At 39.8% G+C, this 23,699-nt stretch overlaps 1 protein-coding gene across 15 annotated transcripts in view; it reads left to right on the forward strand.

Annotated features, from left to right (window-relative positions):
* The window catches only part of SRCIN1 (SRC kinase signaling inhibitor 1), a 712,759-nt gene that overhangs the window by 428,843 nt on the left and 260,217 nt on the right, over positions 1-23,699 (forward strand). For 9 of the 15 annotated variants that reach the window (XM_089690024.1, XM_089690017.1, XM_089690015.1 and 6 more), the window contains one exon: positions 4,226-4,267. The exons of the other annotated variants lie outside the window; for them this stretch is intronic. In XM_089690024.1, the coding sequence (XP_089546150.1) occupies positions 4,226-4,267 (42 nt within the window). The remainder of the gene's footprint in view (positions 1-4,225; positions 4,268-23,699) is intronic. 15 annotated transcript variants of the gene reach the window in all.

The following is a 23,699-nucleotide window of genomic DNA, read 5'->3' on the forward strand; positions in this document are numbered from 1 at the left end:
CGGCATACTGTTATGTGCCTCTGTTTCTTGCTGACAGTGTGAAGTCTTGGAAACAGAGGCACATGACAGGCAGGCACGTTCCAGCTTGTGTCTCTGTGAGGAAAGCACGGTCACAGCTGAGAGCTGAAGGAGAGGATGAGGGGTGCAGCTCACGCCAGATGTAACCACCCACTCCAAACTTTCAAACCTGAAGGTGACCATTACTCAGCTCTAACCAGAGGACTGTTACTCAGCCCTACAGCAAAAATGGAGCAACATAGGAAAGAAAGAAAAGCTGTTCTGTGGTAAGGGTAGTTAATGCTATCTATTTGTACTATCCACTATCCATAACTTCTCCTTTAATCACTTGCCCTTCAGAAGATTTACCCCCCTTCCTGACCAGGCCATTTTTTGCGATATGGCACTGCATTATTTTAACTGACAATTGCACGGTCATGCAATGCTGCACCCTATTGAAATTTACGTCCTTTTTTTCCCCGCAAATGGAGCTTTCTTTCTGTGGTATTTGATCACCTGTGCGTTTTTGAATTTCTTGCGCTATAAACAAAAAAGACCGACAATTTTGAGAAAAAAACAATGTTTTTGACTTTTGGCTATTAAACATGTCCATCACATTTCGTCATAAATTTAGGCCAAAATGTATTTCGCTACATATCTTTGTTAAAAAAAAATCCTAATATGTGTAATTTCAGAAATCACTAACCTGATCAATCACTGTTTTTGGTAGAAATGATATTTCTACATGGCAAATAATTTACTAGCAGGTGTAGTAGAGTAATAGAAATCCAACAGACCCAAACAGTCATGACATGCATGCTGCTGATTCTGTGTAATTGAATCACTAATTGAAAGGGGCATGTTAAAAATAATAGCAGTGTGGAGTTCTATTAGTGAGGTCATTCATTCTTTGAAAAACAGGTGGCAATTATTACCCTTATTTAAGGAAGGAAGGCAGCAAATGTTGTACATGCTGGTTATAGTGCATTTCTCTCTGAAATTCTGAGGAAAATGGGTCGTTTCAGACATTGTTCAGAAGAACAGCGTACCTTGATTAAAAAGTTGATTGGAGAGGGGAACACATATAAGGAAGTGCAGAAAATGATAGGCTGCTCTGCTAAAATGATCGCAAATGCTTTAAAATGGCAACCAAAACCTGAAAGATGTGGAAGAAAGCGAAAAACTACCATTCGAATGGATAGAAGAATAGCCAAAATGGCAAGGACTCAGCCAACAATCAGCTGCAGGAAGATCAAAGAAGGTCTAAAGTTACCTGTGAGTACTGTTACAATTAGAAGACGCCTATGTGAAGCCAAGTTATCTGCAAGAAGCCCCCGCAAAGTCCCACTGTTGAAAAAAAGACATGTGCTGAAGAGGTTACAATTTGCCAAAGAGCACATTGACTGGCCTAAAGAGAAATGGCGCAACATTTTGTGGACTGATGAAAGTAAGATTATTCTTTTTGGGTCTAGTGGCCGGAGACAGTTTGTCAGACGACCCCCAAACACTGAATTCAAGCCACAGTACACTGTGAAGACAGTGAAGCATGGTTGCGCAAGCATCATGATATGGGGATGTTTCTCATGCTACGGTGTTGGGCCTATTTATCGCATATCAGGGATCATGGATCAGTTTGAATACATCAGAATACTTGAAGAGGTCATGCTGCCTTATGCTGAAGAGGAAATGCCCTTGAAATGGGTGTTCCAACAACACAACGACCCCATACACACCAGTAAACATGCAACATCTTGGTTCCAGACCAACAAGATTGACGTTATGGGGTGGCCAGCCCAATCCCCGGATCTTAATCCAATAGAAAACTTGTGGGGTGACATAAAAAATGCAGTTTCTGAGGCAAAACCAAGAAAGAGAGAAGAATTGTGGAATGTTGTCCAATCATCCTGGGCTGGAATACCTGTTCACATGTGCCAGAAGTTGGTTGACTCCATGCAACACAGATGTACAGCAGTTCTCAGAAACAATGGTTATACAACTAAATATTAATTAAGTCATTCAAAGGAAAGCAAAATCTTCAAATATTTTTCAGTTTATATAGAGAATGTTTGAGTTTGTAAAGAAGAATACAAACACTGCTATTTTTTTGAACAGTCTAATATTCACTTTTTTTCATTTTTTTCAGAGGAACAACACAAATTTGATATATTTTTCTTCATGTTTTGATTTGGAATAGAATGTGTAGTGTTCCCAATGCATTTGTGTGTATGGAAATAAAAGCTATTAGAAGGATTTTGAGCTTTATTCACTTTTTTCAACACACTGCTATTATTTTGAACACAACTGTGTGTGTGTGTATGTATATATATATATATATATAATATATATATATATATACTAGAATTTTTTTTTATACTGGTAATGGTGGTGATCAGCGACTTATAGCAGGACTGCGACACTGCAGCGAGCATTCTGGCACTGGGGGGGAACTATCATTGACATCCCCAGTGACACTAATACAGTGAGCAGTGATAATAAAAAAGCACTGACACTGTACTAATGGCACTGGGCAGGAAGGGGTTAACATCTGGGACAATCAAAGGGTTAACTGTGTGCTGTTTTACTGTGTGTCTGTTTCACTGTGTAAGCACATTGCTTTGTATTGCTCTGCTATGTAGAGCAATACAAAGCAATGTGCAGGAGCTGACAGGGGAGAGATCTGTATCGTTTACATACAGGTCTCTCCCCCGTCAGTGATACTCGACGATCGCTGGGTGCCAGCCAGGCACGGGTAGGCCGAGTGTTGATCCAGTCTCGACTAGGGGAAAGCCAAGATTTGTCCATTGAATACTGACATAGGATTTCCTGGATTTCTTATGTTTGCATTAAGCAAAACAATCAGTTGACAAAGTAGCTAATCAGAGAAGTAGACTTCCAGTCATGGAGAAGCATAGAAATGACTGAATCGGATAGACCTCTATTCCCCACAAACTGGGAAGCTAACAAGCAAGAAACGGGATGAAGGACTGGAACTTCAGACAAAAGGTCTGGGTGGTCTGGAAGTGTCCACAAGGCACATGAGCACATTCAATCACCATGCTTTTCTGGGCTAGCTTGGTGCCATGAGAATACCAGGAATGCCCTCCACCTTGATCCTGCATGGCAGCTTTGGAAGGATCTTTATGAAAGGAAAGCATAGATCCGGGAGAACTGAGGATCTCTGAGCCTTGCAGCAAACGTATCCAGCTTGGTGTTAAACCTGGATGCTATGTCTGGCATCCCACATCTGTAATAAAGACTGAGAGATCTTGCACACCATTGAAAGAATGATTTCTTGACCCACAGCTAGGTACTTGAAGAAGGAATCCAGGCAAGAAAACTTTCAGTAGAAGCTAGTAATCTCCCTCAGTATATAGGAAACATTCCTCGCCTGAGGACACTAGCAAAAAACTGAGAAACATTGGGAGTAGGTGGGATTTTATGGGGGTCCGTACAGCCTTGCTTTGCCAGAGGCCAATACCTGAATGTAGTAGCATATATTGCAGTCATCTAAAACTATGCCTGTGTCCTATACTATACTATTTGAAAACACATTTTTAATAGAGTTAAAAATGTCCAAAGCTAAAAAAATGTCTGGAATTAGGCTTTATAATACCATTCTTTCTCATTCAAATTAAATTTTTTCTCTGTTTTCTGCTTTTTTTGCTTCTATTAGGCTTATAATTCCTAATTTGTATAAAAATATGCACTTCCAGGTTGCATGGGAGTAACGTTTATGACATGACCCAGTTTAGATTCTTCTCCAAGTCCCTGTGTTTTGTTTTTTAGTTAAGCCAATGGTTACCATAACCTGTATAATATTCCTTCTCCTGATGAAGGGGCCATGCTGTAAAAATCTTCAGCAGAGTGCTCATCTGCTTGAGCCACATTTCATTTTCAAGGATAGTTCTAATCAGGGCCTATAACACCTGAGCACAATGTGCTGCAGTGCAAGCGTTTTCATGTGCCAAGGTAGACTAGGGACACTGTGTTAGCAGCCTGTTCAAAATGCATCTCAATTCATGAATGAATATATACTGTAAGTCCTGCTGCATTTTTGCAGTGCATTTCAATGTAGCAATAAATTCTTCTATTACATACTGTTTATTTTAAGGAGAATTTAACAAAGCCGTTAAAGCAGAACTCCAAGTAAACAGCTAATAGTACGAAATAAGTACATTCATGTGAAAAAGTAAGTACACCTCATGGAAATTGTTGACTTTTTCAACAGGCAAAGATTAGATCTTCACTCAAAAAGCACCTACAGATAAAGGTACTTGAATAAAAATGCAAGGAAAATTTTCCATTTCAGTCAGTTTTTCAAGAAAAATATCAATATATACAGTATGTGATGGTGTACAGTGAAAAAAAGGAAGTGTACCCTTGGCCTTAGAAGCTGGTATTGCCCCATTGCCTCCGTTAGCCAAAAATGATCTGCAGGCCTTTTGCTCAACTGTCCAACAATCTCTGACATTGACCATGCAAAAGTTGCACAATGTTTGTGAGTTTTCTTGCATGAACTTTTTCAAATCAACAACATTTCAATGGGATTTAGATGGCAATAGCAAATTCAATGACAGATCCCAGAAATGAAATTTTGCAGTTCTTGAAGACATCAGTCAGTTCTCGGGCTGAATTTGCTGGTCTGCCCAGTCCTGGACAAATTAGCAGTCTTTTGAAATCTACATCACTTTAAAATTTTCCCTACAGTGGAATTATTGATTTCAAATAATTTTGTAGTATTTTTTAATTTCTTGCCAGACTCATCCACAATCTCTTTTCTGAGGTCTTTAGAGGCCTCTTTTGATATTGGCATGATGACCTCACACATGACAATGGCAAAGAAGACCAGACCCTAGATATCTGAGGTTTTAAATGAGATAGGTTTCACCTTCCCAAGGAGATCCTAAACAATGGCACCTCATCTGGAACCCCTAATTCATTGATAATGGTAAATGTAGGAGTGTATGTGCTTTTTCCAGAAAACAAGCTGTGCTTTTGTTCAGTTAGATTATGAAAATGAATACTCCATGTCAGTTTAATGAGCGATTAGCACCTTTATCTGCTTAAGTGAAGATCTATTGTTTGCCTGATCAAATATGTTAAAAAAGGCAACACTTTACTTGGGGTGAACCTACCTTTTCACGTGATTGTATATATAAATTGGGGGTGTTTGTAGTATTGTAAAAGACTTGAACTCTCCCTGGGCACTACAAGGAGAAAAATGATTGAACCAGCAAATGGTGGGTATGGCCACATTGCGCTGACTGTGGGAGGGGCTTAAATGGGCATAGTTAAATAGAACCTGAACCTGGTCGCTGTATACACAGCACACCTATGCCATAGTCCTTGTACCTACAAAATATACTTAAACCAGTTCAGCTCCCACACCTGTATAGGCCATCTGGACCAGAGCAATTTTTTACATTTCAGCTATTAATACTGAAATAACTTTATCATTACTTAAAATAATAAAGTAATACATACTGTATAGTGTTTTTTTTCCCAAAGCTTTCTCTTGAAATACTGTCATGAAAAAAAAAAATTTATTTTCTATGCAACCTATATATAAAGATATAAAATGGAAAAAATGTTTTTTTTTTCTAGTTTGACCAGTCTTTGGCAAGTATTCCTTTTGATGAAAAATGTACATTTTATTTTATCATTTCTCCAGTGTATAAGGACAAAAAAATGGGTTTTTATTACAAAGTATACCAAGTTATTATTTTTTTTAAATTGTGCTTTTTTATATAAAGGTGATATTAAACCCAAAAACAAAATATATTGCATCTTTAGGATTAACTTTTTTTCATTGATTTTCATATATTGATCTGACAAGTAAGTCTGTTATTTTTCACCTTTCTTTAACAGACCAGGCTGTTCAGCAAAAGTGGCAGTTCATGGGTTGAGACCAGCCATTTACTGTAGACAGGGTGCTTACAATGGTCAGCTCTTATTCATTTATGTAAAACCTTTATCCCAAAAGGAAAGGGGGGAAGTCTTCCATTCACATTGCTTGAGATGAAGGACGAAAAATTAACCAGTGTTTGGCCAGCTTTAGACAAGAAGTGTACCACCACATTTAGCCCTCGTTCACACCGATGCGACTTCAGGTGCAGCATGCGATTTACAAACCACACCTGAAGTTGCATATAATGTATTTCTATGGCACTGTCTTAATCAGTGCGATTTGAAGTAGCAGGATTTAAAAAATAGTTTCTGCACTACTTTTTCCGATTTCATTGTGACTTGCATTGACTTCTGTTAAATGAAGTTGCAGTGAAATCAGAGATATAAATCGCACTGATCTGCAGCTTTTAAATCGCGCGAGGTAGCGTGATTTCAAAGTAGCATTCATTTGGAACCAGGGCTTAAGGATCAGCAAACTGCAATATATTACATTTTTGTTTTTGGGTTAAATACCACTTTACCACTGCAGATGCTGCTCTGTGTCAGTTTACACAGGAGCAGAAAGATCTGCTCCTGAGTTAAAAAAAAAAACCCCTGGCTGTCAAAATGACAGCCAGATATTGGTAGTAAATGCAATTAGAGAACTGCACAGAAGGAGGAGGGGCTTGGCGTACTACACATGCCCAAGGTATTTACATTACGTTTTTTTATTCCTCAGTGTATATAACAGGTTAATTATTGTGCCACAAGCAAAAGGCTCACAGACACATATAAACCTCAGCACAATATTTTGTGAAATGTAAGTCCAGTCCAAATTTGTTTTCTTATTTTTAGATAGAGTGGGTAAGGTTTGGAACCCCTGCCAGGTTTTACTACTATCTGGGGCTCTGTTAGAGAGATTTACCATCACACTCAGTCATGCTGACAGCATTTTCCAAAACAGAAATTGAGGGGAACTCCCCAACAGCAAAACAGACAGAAATAACATTTTTAGTAGGGTAGGTAAGGCTAGAACCCCTTTCAGGTTTGTATTTCTGTCTGTCCCTGTGTGTGTCCCTGTTGCTGATTTTCCCTTACTCCCTGTCTAGCAAAACCTCTGTCAGAACAGAAAGCAGTGGTAGATATCTCTAACTGAATAGTAAAAACCCAACAGGAGTTCGGATCCTTCTCTACTGTATCAATATATACAGTGTCATTTGTAAAGAAAACATGAGTGAGTGGGCAAAACACATTTCTTTTATTTCTTATGAGATTCATATTCAACTGTGGGTCATAACAGAATGGCAAAATCTGGCAACTAGTAAACAAATGAAATGACCCCTGTTCAAAAGTCTGCATTCACTTTTTTGTTAATGCTGTGCATTGCCCCCTTTAGCATCAATGACAAATTAAATTTTCCACATTTTGTCATGTTACAACCAAAACGTAAATGTATTTTATTGGGATTTTATGTGATAGACCAACACCAAGTGGCACATATTTGTGAAGTGGAAGGAAAATGATAAATGGTTTTCCAAATTTTTTTCCAAATATCTGAAAAGTGTGGCGTGCATTTGTATTTATTCACCTTTCACTGCAATTACAGCTGCAAGTCTTTTTTGGGTATGTCTCTACCAGCTTTGCACGTCTAGAGAGTGAAATTTTTGCCCATTCTGCTTTGCAAAATAGCTCAAGTGGATGAAGAGCAATTTTCAAGTCTTGCCACAGATTTTCAATTGGATTTAGGTCTGGACTTTGACTGGGCCATTCTAACACATGAATATGCTTTGATCTAAACCATTCCATTGTAGCTCTGGCTCTATGTTTAGGGTCATTATCCTGCTGGAAGGTGAACCTCCGCCCCAATCTCAAGTCTTTTGCAGACTCTAACAGGTTTTCTTCTAAGATTGCCCTGTATTTGGCTCCATCCATCTTCCCATCAACTCTGACCAGCATCCTTGTCCCTGCTGAAGAAAAGCATCCCCACAACATGATGCTGCCACCACTATGTTTCACGATGGGGATGGGGTGTGTTCAGGGTGATGTGCAGTGTTAGTTTTCTGCCACACATAACGTTTTTCTTTGAGGCCAAAAAGTTCAATTTTGGTCTCATCTGACCAGAGCACCTTCTTCCACATAGCTTCTTGCAAACTGAAAACAGGGCTTCTTATGGCTTTCTTTCAACAATGGATTCCTTCTTGCCACTCTTCCATAAAGGCCAGATTTGTGGAGTGCATGACTAACAGTTGTCCTGTGGACAGGTTCCCCCACCTGATCTGTGGATCTCTGCAGCTCCTCCAGATTTACCATGGACCTCTTGGCTGCTTCTCTGATTAATGCTCTCCTTGCCCTGCCTGTCAGTTTAGGTGGACATCCATGTCTTGGTAGGTTTGCAGTTGTGCCATACTGTTTCCATTTTCAAGTGATGGATTGAACAGTGCTCCGTGAGATGTTCAAAGCTTGGGATAACTTTTATAACCTAACCCTGCTTTAAACTTCCCCGCAACTTTATCTATGACCTGTCTGGTGTGTTCCTTGGCCTTCATGATGCTGTTTGTTCACTAATGTTCTCTAACAAACCTTTGAGGGCTTCACAGAACAGCTGTATTTATATTGAGAATAAATTACACACAGGTAGACTCTATTTACTAATTAGATGACTTCTGAAGGCAATTGGTTCCACTAGATTTTAGTTCGGGATATCAGAGTAAAGGGGGCTGAATACAAATGCACGCCACATTTTTCAGATAATTATTTGTAAAAAATTTTGAAAACCACTTATCATTTTCCTTCACTTTACAATTATGTGCCACTTTGAGTTGGTCTATCACATAAAATCCCAATAAAATACATTTATGTTTTTGGTTGTAACATGACAAAATGTGAAAATTTTAAGGGGTATGAATACTTTTTCAAGGCACTGTATTAATGTCAGGAGACTATAATGGCACTCTAGAACCTTCACCTTTTTCTGCTGTAACCATTGGAGGATCAACTTGGCCTTGTGTTTGGGGTCATTGTCGTACTGGAATGTTCAAGAGCATCAAATGTGCATCTTTTGTGCATAAGAATGCAAATTGTCTGCCGATATTTTCTGATAACATGCTGCATTCATCCTGCCATCAGTTTTCAGAACATTCCCTTTGCCTTTAGAGTTCACAAACCCCCAAAACATCAGTGAGCCACCACCATGCTTTACCGTGGGAATGGTATTCTTGTCGTCCCAAACTTATAAATGTGACCATAAAGCTCTATTTTGGATATGTCACTGCTGATTACAGTGTGCCAGAAGCTGTGAGGCATGTCAAGGTGTTTTGGGCATATTGCAACCAGGCTTTTTCATGGTATTGGGGTAGTAAAGGCTTCTTTCTAGCAACTCAACCATACAGCTAATTGTTTTTTTCCAAGTATCATTGTATTGTGGTCCTTGAAACAACCACACTGTCTTTTTCCAGAGCAGCCTGTATTTCTCCTGAGGTTACCTGTGGGTTTTTCTTTGTATTCCAAACAATTCTTCTGGCAGGTGTGGCTGCAATGTTTCTTGGCTTGGTATCATTAGATCATCAAAATTTCCACTTCTTTGTAAGTGATTGAACAGTACTGACTGGCATATTCATAATCTAGTGCTCAGAGGGTCATGTTTTGATTGGTGAAGGAGAGTCCTCCAAGCCAAAGGGTATGTAAATGTTTGATCAGGGCCATTTGGGTGATTTCTGTTATTATGATTTAAAAAAGAGCCAAACAACTATGTGATAATACATGGCTTCATATGATCATTATCTTTAACCACTTCAAGTCCGGACACTTTTACCCCCTTCCTGTCCAGGCCAATTTTCAGTTTTGTCACACTGTGAATGAGAATTGTGTGGTCATGCAACACTGTACCCATATGAATTTTTTTGCATTTTTTTTGAGACCAATAAAACTTTATTTTGGTGATATTTATTCACCACTGGGATTTTAATTTTTTTGGTATATAAATGAAAAAGTCCATAAATTTTGAAAAAAAATTTTTTTCTTATAAAATTTTGCAAATAAATAACTTTTCTTCAAAAATCTTGGCCAAAATGTATTCAGCTTTTTAGTAAAAAAACCCCCAAAAAACCCCAAATTAGTTTATAGCCAAAAGTTACAATTTTTCAAATTTGTTTTTACATTTTTATTTAATTATTTTATATTATTATTTATGTGTTGTTTTTTTTTTTTTTTTTTACATACTGTCACCCTAGCAGTACAGTGTCACCATAGCGACACTTTACTACTTGTAGGGGGTGATGAAGATTTTTTTTTGTTTTTTTACACTGATTCCTTTTACACCCATTAAGGCTGTAAAAGCAATCATTTCTCCTTCTCTCTGGCTACATTCTTGCAGCCATTGGGAAATACTGTGATAGCTGTGATTTGGTCACAGCTTGTCACATGGGTACAAAGCTATTGTGAATAGCCTTGTAAGATGTGACCTCTGTGATCATTCACAGATTTTACACGTAGTAAGCAATGATGTCAGAAGTGAGATCTTGCTTACTACTATTCATGTGATCACTGATTTGCAAATCAGTGATCCCGTATAGTGATCGGTGTTCAGGCACAGCGGTCACCGGATCGCGGTTTCACGCGCTCCCAGGGAGCGCGCACAGGCTGAAAATGTGGACGCCATTTATGAACAGCAACCCGCTTCCGCACTGTTCCCATTTAGCCGTTTATATACATGGACCAGGCGGGAAGTGGTTTGAGAAGACCGTTTTTTGTGGCATGATCAGTCAGATTTTCAATGTCAAACTTTCATGATTTCTATTGGGGTATGCAAACTTTTGAGCATATCTGTATATAACATAAAACCATTTAGCAAACTATAGCAGGTCAGGAGTATGCTAGCGGCCTTGTGAGTGAGCTGATCCTGATGTCCTCACGCCCTAAGACCGGCTCCGGGCATGAGGACGGCAGGAACAGTCCAACACTGGATGTGGGGGAGCATGGTTTTCTGGAGGATTGGAGGACAGGGTAAGTATAGATTTTCCTTAAACCCCTGGACAAAACGAGCACTTAACCCAAGCAGGGACAGTTTAGAAATCGAGGAATTAGGTCCCGTGCAGGGGACATGATCAGAAAAGAAAACATGGTAGCAAACAAATCACATTTTCAGGCGAGATCCAATACTGAGAAGAGTAATAGCATGCAGCAGAAGGCTCCAGAAGTGACAACATACATGTGGGTGCAAAGGCCAGGGCTTGACAAGGTGAGGGGAGTGTGTATTCCTTACCCTTGGTAGAGGGGAGGGCGAAATAATAGGGGGGGGAGAGAGAAGAAGAGAAATAGAGAGGGGACAGAGAGGAGACAAGGAGGAAGAGAGAAGGGAGTAAAGTTAGGTAGGGGCGAGAGGAGGTGAAAATTCTCTCCTTTCAAGCAAAAATCTGTTCCCATAGTAAAAATTCCATCCTAGCAAAAATCTCCTCCCTCTTAAAGGGAAAAATCTTTCACATTAAAATCCCCCCCACCCCACTTAAGATAAAAATAAGTCACTCAAGCAAACTGAACCAGAAAACACAAACAGCCTGGAGCAGGCAAATTCACTGCATTTGCAACCTGTGTTTGGGGTGCCGCTAAGTTATCACTGACACCCATTGCAGAAGTGCCGTGCACTTTGAACACAGTGTGGGAAAGGCGCATGGAAGGTGGGTTTCCCTCACCACATTCTGGTGTGAATCAGTCCTTATTGGCAGATAATGATTATTGATTATTAGAAGTAGTAATATTTGTAAGGTGGTTTAACCTACAATTAGAGTGGTATTAACCCTTACTTTTTAAGCAATTTTCACCTCTTTATCTTGTAATACTTGCCTGTATTCCATTCTAAGCTTGTTACATGACTGCTACCCCAGGTTTCCTTTTTCAGGGTGGCTCCTTTCTCTTGCAATTTCATATGGTGCCACCTTTGCATTCAGAGACTAGAGCTCTGTCTTGCTACACTGTGTGCATGAAAAGAAACACACAGATAAGTGTGTATGACAAGTCACTCCCCTGTTCCTCCCTTCTCCAGGCTAACAGACTGGCTGGAGACTGCACTGTCCACTGTTAATTCTTTCCTTTGACGACTGGAAATTCAGGGAAGCAGCTCTGAGAGCCAGCAGCATAGAAAGTGGTAACCTGTAAGCGCTAGAATAAAAATTTTAACAAACAGTTTGTTAGTTTGAGAACAGTTTAAGAATACATATTTTATTGTGCTCAATCTGTTAAGCTAAAAAATGCTGAGGATTTATTACGACTTTAAGCATTTAGTTATTGAACATTATTTTCTGTATTGTGCAAGCATTTACCTCACCATCTGTACAATGCTGATAAGACTAGTCAAGCATTAGAATGGATATCAATCCAGCTACCCTACATTAACCCTTTTGTTGCCACAGTCATTTTTTTTCCATTTTATATTTAAATGCCCATTTTGGTCTGAAGATTGCTTAAAGTCCCCAAAATAATACGTATTTTTTAAAAGCAGAGTGTCTGTAGAATAAAATAATGGTAATTGCATTATTTATGTCACACAATGGTAGTGCAACTGTTTATCAAATATATCAGTCCTTAACATTGCCTGCACCTATGGTACCCAAAATTATCTATAGGTGACCCTTTAAAATCCTTTACAGTGTACCAGTTTAGAGTTAACAGTAATTGATGTCCATATCATTATCCTAATAATGCATAATATGTGTTGCACAATTACAATTTCTGTATGCACACCCTACACACACATCTGTGTCTCGTGCACGCGGTTGTAAACATATTTTTGTGTGTTTCTTATTTATTGTATTATTCTAATTGTTCAGCCCTTTTTTTTTAACTTAAGTGTTAGCTCATCTTTACCAGAAACCTGCCTATGCAGATACGGGATGTCTGTGGATAATAACAAACTGTTTGTCTCTGACTAAAGCTGAATAATACCCTTGCTATAGGTGTAGGTACCTCATGAAGCCTGAGTGGAATACTCCTAGGATGTTTCTAGGACGTTGCTAAGTGAGGCCTAGTCATCACTGCTCACCTCCACCATCACAGGAGTGAGCTTTTTTTTCTTAATTAAAGCCCCTCACATGCTCTTTCTTTTCCCTGATGCCGTAGCTCTGAGCTCAGTGTCTGAGAGCTCACTACTGTGATGGTGGAGGTGAGCAGTAATGACTAGGTCTCACATAGCAATGCCCTGGGGGTTTTCCAGTCAGCCTCTAGGAGGTATGTAAATGGCCTACACCTATAGCAATGGGCATTATTCAGCTTTAGTCAGAGCTGCACAGTATGTTTTTATCTACAGACACCCCTTATCTGCATAGGCAGATTTTTGGTAAAGGTAGACTTTACCATAATTACTATCACAAAGAGGCTGATAAAGTGATAGTCTATGTATATGTATATATATATATATATATATATATATGCGGTAGTATAGTGCAGGTGATGGTTAATTTTTAAGGACATATCAAGAATGTATTGGATTCCTAATGACACCCTTGCTCACTAGCAGATTGAATGGAAACTGTGATTGATCTGCTGTGTGGTCCATGACTATTTAGTACTGGGTGCTTCTGGCTTCATTTATCACAGAGGAGAATAGCAAATGGATACTCTCTGGTCTCCTGTTGCTCTCAATTCTGACACCTGCCATAGATGTCCCAGGCATCCAGGAAGGAGAGGAAAACCAGGGACATATTTTTCCCCCAACACCTAGAAGTGATCAGGCAGTTATACTACTGCCCAAATCCCCTCTACTGCATAGCTGGCAATTATGGAAAAACTTAAAGAAACAGGAGTTTTTTTTACATGCCAGCCATTGTGATAGCAAAAGGGTTAAATGCATAGCAGTTCCCTATACAGAAAGTAGTATTTATTTTCAGTATATTAACCATGTCTATAAACGGCTGGACGGGAGCGCTGCCGAAGCAGGTTGACGTTTCTAAACGTCACCTGCATTCACTGCCTGTGCACGCTCCCTGTGAGCATTTGGCACCGCGATCCGGTCGATGTACAGGACCTCTATGTGAGGTCCCAATTCATGTAATCACTGATTGGCCAATGAACAGTAGTAAACAAGATGTCACTTCCTGACATCATTGTATACTACTTGTGAAATCTCTGAATGATCACAGAGGTCACATGGTACAAGGCTATTCACAATCACAGCTCTCACAGTATTTCTCAGTGGCTGCAGATGCATCCAGAGTGAAATAAAAATGATTGCTTTTACAGCCTTTATGGATGTAAAAGCAATTAGTGTAAAAAAAGAAAAATAAATCTTCATCACCCCCCACAAGTAGTACAGTGTCACTATGGTGACACTGTACTGCTAGGGTGACAGTATGTTGAAAAAACCAAAACAAATAATAATTTAAACTACTTGCCCTCCTGAGGATTTACCTCCCTTCCTGACCAGGCCTCTTTTTGCTACTCGGCGCTGCACTAATTCAACTGATAATTGGGCGGTCATGCAATGCTGCACCCAAATGAAATTTACGTCCTTTTTTTCACACAAATAGAGCTTTCTTTCGGTGGTATTTGATCACCTGTGCGCTTTTTATTTTTCATGCTATAAACAAAAAAAGACCGAAAATTTTGAAGAAAAACAATATTTTTTACTTTCAGCTATAAAAAATATATAGTAAACTCAAAGTTAGTTATAAATTTAGGCCAAAATGTATTCTGCTACATGTTTTTGGTAAAAAAAAATCCCAATAAGTGTATATTGATTGCTTTGTGTGAAAGTTATAGCATCTACAAACTATGGTATAAATACTGCAATTTACGCCATTTTTTTGCTATACAGTGCTGCGCTAGTTTAACGGACAATTGCGCGGTCATGCAATACGGTACATAAATGAAATTTATGTCCTTTTTTTCACACAAATGGAGCTTTCTTTTGGTGGTATTTGATCATCTGTGCGCTTTTTATTTTTGGTGCTATAAACAAAGTTTTTTGAAGAAAAGAATTTACACAGCTTTTACTTTCTGACTGCCCATCACATTTCTTGAGGTGCAAAAATACCAGGATAGTACAAACACCCTCAAATGACCCCTTTTCAGAAAGTAGACACCCTAAGCTATCTGCTGAGAGGCATATTGAGTCCATGGAAGATTTATTTTTTTTCCACAAGTTTCTGGAAAATGACAAACACCTTTTTTTTTTCTTTTTTTTTATAAACAAAGTTGTCATTTAAATTATTTATTTCTCACACAAGCCATGGGTATATGTGGAATTACACCCCAAAATACATTCTGATACTTCTACCGAGTATGGGGATACCACATGTGTGAAACTTTTTGGGAGCCTAGCCACATACAGGAGCCTGAAATCCAATGACCACTTGGAAAGCCTGAAGGTGCGTAACTTCCTCATTACACTTCCTCACTACCTATCACAGTTTCGAAGGCCCTGAAATGCCAGGATAGCACAACCCCCCCCCCCCCCCCAAATGACCCCTTTCTGGAAAGTAGACACCCGATGGAATTTAGAAAGAACCATGGTGAGTATTTTGCAGATCTAATTTTTTCTCACAAGGTTTTGAAATATAAAAAAAGAATAGAAAAAATAGGTTTGTTTTTTTTTCTTCATTTTCCAAAAACCTGTGGCAACAAATGAGATCTGCAAAATACTTACCATGCTTCTTATCAAATTCCTCAGGGTGTCTACTTTCCAAAAAGGGGTCATTTCGGGGGGTTAGGTGCTATCCTGGCATTTCAGGGCCTCCAAAACTGTGATAGGTAGTCTGGAAGTGTAATGAGGAAATAAAGCCTTTTAAAAGCCTGAAGGTGCTTATTGGATTTTGGGGTCCTGTACGTGGCTAGACTACCAAAACGTCTCTCACATGTAGTACCCCCATACTCGGGAGAAGTAGCAGAATGTATTTTGGGGAGTAATTCCACATATACCCATGGCATATGTGAGCAGTAAATCATTTAAGTGACAATTTTGTGTAAAAAAAAAAAATATATTTTTTTTTTGTAATTTTCCAAAAACTTGTGGTAAAATAAATTCTATTGATTCAACATGCCTCTCAGCAAATAGTTTGGGGTGTCTACTTTCCAAAAAGGGGTCGTTTTGGGGGGTGGGGGCATTCTATGCCCAGCATTAGAAGTTTATGCCACACATCATTCACTCTTCTAACCACCTGAAGACCAAGCCTTTTCTGACACTTTTTGTTCACATGAAAAAAATCAGTATTTTTTGCTAGGAAATTTAATTTAAACCCCCAAATATATATTTTTTTAAAGCAGACACCCTAATGAATAAAATGGTGGGTACTACAATTTTTTATGGCACATAGTACTCGTGCAGCAAATTTTTCAAAAGCAAATTTTTTTTAAAAAAATACACTTTTTTTACTTTTAATGCATAAAAACACAATATATTGGCCAATTATTTGGTAAAATATAAAAGATAATGGTATGCTGAGTAAATAGATATCAAACATGACATGCTTTAAAACTGTGCATGCCCCGTGCAATGGCGACAAACTGCATACATTTTTAATATCCATATGCAACACTTTAAAAGCCTTTAAAAGCTACCATTTTAGATTTACAGAGGAGGTCTAGTGTTAGAATTACTGCCCTTGATCTGACATTCACGGCAATACCTCACATGCATGGTGCAACCGCTGTTTACATACCGTCACAGGGTCAAGGCCTGTGCACACAGGTGTGCGCGCATGGGAGGGGCAATTAGTTATTTTTATTTTTTTTTTATTATTTTTACACTGTATCTTTCTTTTTTTTTTTTTGATCACTTTTAATGCTTTTACAGGGAATGCAAATATCCCCTATAACTTCAATGGGCATTGTCATATATTCTTTTTTGAGAAATCTGGGGTCTATCAGACTCTGGATATCTCCTCTGCCCTTACATTATCTAATCAAACCAAAATCGGTGTGATCAGATGCTTTCCCAATTTACAAATGGCGCTGTTTATATCCTGCGAAACTGAAGTGATGAAATGCTTGTAACTTCCGAATTCTTAGACTATAGAGATGATTGGCACCACTCTGGTCTCCAATCAGCTCTATGGTCAGCTGGCAGAAACACCGGCTGCATTCTCAGGTTGCCCTGATGGCACGGGACTGCCCGAGAAGGCCGTGGAAGGCAGCGGGGAGGAGGGGCATCAACTCCCGCTGCTTGTAAAAGCAATCCTGCCGCTATTTAGCCACTAGGATTGCTTTTACATTAAAGCCCATCGTCAGCTGAAAAAAACGATACCAGGATGATGCCTGCAGCTGTAGGCATCATCCTGGTATAACCATTCAAAGTCCAGTGATGTACCAGTACATCGCTGATCCTTGTTGGGTGTATATGCTATGTTCTTTTTTTTTTTTTCTTGTATGCATCCTGTGGACTGAATGAAAAAAAGAGAAGAAATCTCTGCCAGAAAAAGTGTGTGGTAGGCCCACCATTAGAATATACTGCCCTGCATCCACCTACTTCTAATGGTGGGCACACATTAGGTCACACTTTGCCACAAGCGCCAAATCCAAGATTGAACAAATGTTTAAATAGTGGCACGCCTGAATAAAAATTGTCCACGTATAAATGGTACCCCATATGGAAAAAGGATGACACCAAGTCCCAAACTATCTTGTCACTCCTCCCCATGTAGTCTGGGCATCCTGGGGGCTCCTCGTGACTATATTTTCCCTCGTAAATCCGAAACTTATAAGTATAGCCTGTTGTCCTCTCATAGTTCTTCTACATCTTGAGCCCATATCTGGCACGCTTGCTTGGGAGAAATTGTACGGGTGTTGCAGAATTTGTGGGCTGTCAATCGGGATTTGCAAGCACATCCGGAAGGATACTAGGAGCTCTACGGACCTGTGTGTGAATTCTTTGTGGTTGTGGGACAATACTTGTGCTCGCCACCGCACCAGCTTGTACTGCACTTATGTGACTCACCACGTCGCCAAGTCATATTGCAGTGCTGGCATTATTCTTATTATTTTTATTATACAGGATTTATGGTGCCAACAGTTTGCTCAGCGCTACAATATAACGGGAGACAATACAGAACAATACAGTTCAATACAAGAGGGTTAGGAGGGCCTGATCCTGGGAGCTTACAATCTAACAGATATGTGAAAGACCAGGATGTACTAGGCCACTAGTACTCGCCAGTTTACCAAAAGGTAGCGTGGCACTAGTACTGGCACTCTGCTGCATATGAGAGTCATCAAAATTTACTGACAAGTGCTAACAGAGATCAGGCCTGATTCTGTGAACACTGCGGATTTGTGTGTAATATATAAAGTGACAGTGACCTACTGACACTGCACTTGCTGGGGGAGAAGGGGTGGGGTAAGCGTAGGGGCTAAAAGCAGGTGCTGGCAAGTGCCGGGGCTGATCCTGCTAACGCTGCATTTTTGGGGACACTATACTAATGTGATAGTGCTGATCTGATCAAAGATATTGATCTGTTCAGACACTATACTAGCAATGAAGGTTTATTGTGCATGAGCGTGTTCCTGGCAATCAAGGGGTTAAATGTGATGACTGGTGTACTGACGGGCAATCTGACGCTATCTGGGAGGGGTGTGAAAACCACAGGAGCGCGACTCACGTATATATATCTGTGATTCTGTGCAACCATGCCGCCCTGTAGCAGTATTTCTGCTATAGGGCGGTCAGGAAGCGGTTACAGAAGCGATTTGTGTTACGTCGCTGCGTTAATTTAACTGACAATTGCGCGGTCATGCAACACTGAAGCCAAATTAAATTTAAGTCCTTTTTTTTACCACAAATTGAGCATTCTTTCGGTGGTATTTGATCGCCTGTGTGTTTTTTTTATTTTTTGCGCTATAAAGAAAGGCTGTCAATTTTGAGAAAAAATACAATATTTTGGACTTTTTGCTATAAAACATGTCCAGTAAAAAAATGTAAAAATCAAATTTCGTCATAAATTTCGGCCAAAATGTATTCTGCGATGTCTTTGCTAAAAAAAATACCAATACGTGTAAATTTATTGGTTTATGTGAAAGTTATAGCGTTTACAAATGGCGGTATAGATACTGGATTTTTAATTTTTTTTATACTAATAATGGCGGCGATCAGTGACTTATGGCGGCGATCAGCGACTTATGGCAGGACTGCGGTGGACATTCTGACACTGGGGGAGACTGACTTGTGGTCACTGACATCCCCAGTTACACCAATACAGTGATCAGTGCAAAAAAAAAAAACACTGACACTGTACTAATGGCACTGGGGAGGAAGGGGTTAACTTTTTTTAGGCAATGAAAGGGTTAACTGTGTGAGGGGAGTGTTTTACTAGCGGGTGGGGGGTGTGTGCTTCACAGGAACGCGCTGATCCGGAGAGAGAAACTCCGCTCTCAGGATAAGCGTGCTTGGAACTGACAGGGAGCAGAGCTGCAGTGTAAACACTGCAGCCATGCTCCCTGTCAGTGATTGCCGGTAATCACTGGGACCCGGCGGGTGATGACAGGCGGGGACCCGGTGATTGACACCCGCGGCCGCGTTCAGCGGCACAGGTATGGCGGTCGCGTGGTCCCCCTACCTGTTTTTCAGAATTACGTTTTAAACCGTTGTTCTGTGCAGCGGTGCCGCCATGCTGCAGTATAAACACTGTGGCTGGATGGCAAGCAGTTTAAAAAAGAAATGTTGAGAAATTAAAATTTTTGGTTATAAACTAATTTGGGTTATTTTTTTTACTAAAAAGATAGCTGAATAAATTTTGGCCAAGATTTATGAAGAAAGATTATTTGCAAAATTTTATAAGAAAAACACTTTTTTTCAAAATTTTTGGACTTTTTCATTTATATACCAAAAAAATAAAAATCCCAGTTTTGACTAAATACCACCAAAATAAAGTTGTATCTGTCTCAAAAAAATGCTATAAAAATTTATATGGGTACAGTGTTGCATGACCGCGCAATTGTCAAAGTGTGATAGCACTGAAAGCTGAAAATTGGCCTGGGCAGGAAGGGGGTGAAAGTGTCTGGACTTGAAGTGGTTAAAAATGGGACATTCTAAAAGAGGAGGACTGGGAAACTGGGTATTTGATATGTTTTGGCAAGTGGTCCTAAGTGTAGATGCTACCCTAATCAGATCCTAATCACCATGTTCTAGTCTCTATGCACAACCCACCTCCACAATTCATTGTTGCTGTACCTTCCTTCTCTTCCTGTTTATAGAGTTCTCTTTACATTCTCTGCACTGTCATGTAACGTATCTCATGACATAAGAGTTTCATGGAATTTGGGGTTGGGAGATCTCCATCACTTTGCAGGGTTCTGCATTGAGGGTAATATGCACGTGGGAGCATGCAACTGATTTACATCAGCAATATAATAGTTTAAAAGAAGAAATCCTGTGTATATACTCATGCATAAAAAAAACACTAGGCAGCAGCAGAGGTCACAAGAAAAAAATTTGATTAACAAGCAGTTTGAGGTCTCCCTTAGAAACCAAATGTTGTCTATAAGTATGACCAATCCTAGGCTTCTCAGTAGGCCCCCCAAGGACAGCATATAGCCACGAAGCCACTTTAAATTGCTACATATAGACTTCATATCCTGTTAGGACACTTCCCCTTCCCCCAGCACAATTGTGTGTACATATGTAGCACCCATACCTGTTTGCACAGCCCATCACAAATGGCATGACCAGCACCTATATTTTTAACTACTTGACCTCTGAGAGATTTACCCCCCTTCATGACCAGGCCATTTTTTGCTATATGGCACTGCGTTACTTTAACTGACAATTGTGCGGTCATATAACGTTCTACATAAATTATATTTATGTCCTTTTTTCCCACAAATAGAGCTTTCTTTTGGGGGTATTTGATCACTGCTGGGTTTTTTATTTTTTGCACTATAAACAAAGAAAGATGACAATTTTGAAAAAAAAAATATATATATTTTTTCTTTCTACTATAAAGCATATCCAATAAAAAAAATAAAATTTCTTCATAAATGTAAGCCAATATGTATTCTGCTACATATTTTTGGTAAAAAAATCTCCATATACGTATATTGATTGGTTTGCGCAAATGTTATTAAACATTAGGTCTACAAACTATGGGATATATACTGGAATTTTTATGGATTTTTTTATACTAGTAATGGCGGTGATCACTGACTTATAGCAGGACTGCGACATTGCAGTGGACAATCTGACAATAACTGACGTTGTGGGCCAGCGACACTAATACAGTGATCAGTGGTAAAAATATACACTGACACTGTACTAATGACACTGACTGGGAGGCGGTTAAACATCTAGGGCGATCAAAGGGTTAACTGTGTGCCTATCCAGTGTTTATGTGTTTACTATGTCGTGTTTTCCTGTTTTGCAGGGGAACAAAATCCAGCACATCCCCGCTGACAGGACGGAGCTCTGCATTGTTTACATATACAGAGCTTTGTCCAGTGTGTCTTCTTGCTGATCAGTGGGTGCCAGCAGTCATCCATTGGCCGGCACTTGTTGACCAGCTTCTGCTGTGACTAATCACGGCAGAAGCAGCACACCTGCGGTGTGTGTGTGTGTGTGTGTGTGTGTGCGCCTCCTGCCCATAAATGCAGATTCGTGTGTATATTTGTGATTTTGCACAGAGCAGCAGCCCTGTAGCAGTAAAACTGCACAGGGCAGTTTGAAAGTAGTTAAGTAACCCTGTTCATTACCTAAAACTGGCCATACATTATACAGTTTTCTTATTCAATTTCCTTTAGATTTACCTTCAATTATGTAGTGCAAATGCCTGCCTGATTGCATACAAATTGAAAATGTTTGGGTTTGACTTCATAATATATGGTTTTGGTAAATCTAAAGGAAAAATGTACAAGAAAATTGTATAATGTATGGCCAGCGGCTTCTTATATACCTGAATTTATGTTTATTGCTTCCTTAAGCACATGACTACTGTCCTACTTTGTAAAACAATGGAGTGGTGGCCCTGGTAATCTTGAGGTCAGTTTTAAAATAGCACTGTTGGGGTTATTTACTAAAACTGGATTGTGCAAAATCTGGTACAGCTATGCATAGAAACCAATCAGCTTCCAGGTTTTATTGTCAAAGCTTAAATGAACAAGCTGAAGTTAGAAGCTGATTGGCTGCCATGCACAGCTGCATTGTATCCAGTTTAGTAAATCAACCCCATAGTTAAAATAAACCAAATTACTTTTGCTGAATTTAATTTTTTTTTTTTTTTGAGTAAAGGTCTCTGCAGCTCTCTTGGCAAGGAGGCAGGTAGATACTCCCTCCCCTTCTCCCCAATCCTTGATGTCACCAGCCTTTGATGCTTGCAGCACTGCGTGTGAAGCCTGAAACACTTTGCAATGACAGATTTGAAATTCTACCCGTGCTGAGCATCAGAATCTCACTCACTGCTCTCATTGAGAGCGTGCTGGTCTCTCCCACACACAGCCTCTGAGCTGTCAATACTGACTGGGTGGTAGATAGAGCCTACTCACTGCCAGTGACAGCAGTGGAGTGGGATTCTGCTGATAAATCCCTCCTTTTTTCATCGCTGTCATTACAAACCGTTTCACAAGCAGTGTTGCAGGCATCGAAGGCTGGTGACATCAAGGCTTGGCCAGAGGTGGGAGGGAGCATCTTTTGGCTGCCTTGCTGAGAATGCCTCCGACACAATGAGAGGAAAGAAAATTGCAGTGTCCTTTTCTCCAAAAAAGCAAAACAAATAATTACATCAAAGTCGGCTGCAGTGATTTAGGCTAGGTTCACATGCATGTGAAGTTGATGCATTTTTGAGGCTCATTTCCCAGCGGTTTTCCATTCAAGTTTTTTGCGATTTTGTTAATGTTAATGCAGATGTGTCAATATTGCTAGGAGGAGGTGTCTGTTGCCATGCAGGAAAACACACCAAAATGTATGTTTTTCATGTGTTTTTGATGCAATTCCATTGAAGTATAATGTACCAAAATGTCCAGTACTGTGTGTAAAAATAAAAAACAGTCCCTGCACCTTTCCAAAAAAACACACCAATAGAAACTACATAGATGTGAACATGACCCATTACAAGTAATGTTAAATGTACTGTAGTGCGTTTCTGCAAATGCACTACAAAAAGCATAGATGTGAACCTAACCTTAGTACTTTGTAATTACATAGGAAGCCTGCAAGGTGTTAGGTGCTGACAGGGCTTTGGACTTGTGTTGATTGCTTCTGAGATCATCTCTTTCTCTACTGCCTGAAGGGTGATCTGCCAACCAGCATTTACAGCGCATCCTGGAGGCACAGAATGACATTTCCATCACTAAAGGCCACAATTTGTCACCTGCAGTTACAATGGCCTGGTTTGAGGATCTGGCCATTTGTCTTTCTTTTTTGGCAGTGGGCATAATATACAACCAGAGCTCGCAGAGGATGTGATGGAGTAGATAACTAAGCCTTCATCATCTTCCGTCCTCCTTTTCAACACGTATTCTCACCTTAGCCGAAAAAACTGGCTTTGAAGAGTCTGCTAAATTATTTGAGCACACCATCAGTCATTTGCAGCAGGATGCTGCTCAACATTTTTTTCATAAGAGGAAGAGAGTGCACATAGAATACATGGATGGGAAACGGCACCTGCAGCTTACTGACAAGTGGGCTGAAGTGATGAGGAGGGTCGTGGATGATAAGGTGACCCAAAACGCCGGAGATGGAAAGCGAGGGAGAGGCACAACATCAGAAAGGCAGAATGTTGACCAGGGACAGTTTTCAGTGGAGTGGAGGGAGCATCCACCCTATTCCACCGGAGGGCACTGCTCCATGGGCACAGGCAACTGGAATCCCTAGGTCTGCTCTGCAGGGCTTGGCAGTATGGGCCTATGTT

The sequence above is a fragment of the Staurois parvus genome, unplaced genomic scaffold, assembly GCF_062004578.1.
Source record: "Staurois parvus isolate SC_StPar_1 unplaced genomic scaffold, SC_StPar_1.0 ptg000511l, whole genome shotgun sequence".
Taxonomy (NCBI): domain Eukaryota; kingdom Metazoa; phylum Chordata; class Amphibia; order Anura; family Ranidae; genus Staurois; species Staurois parvus.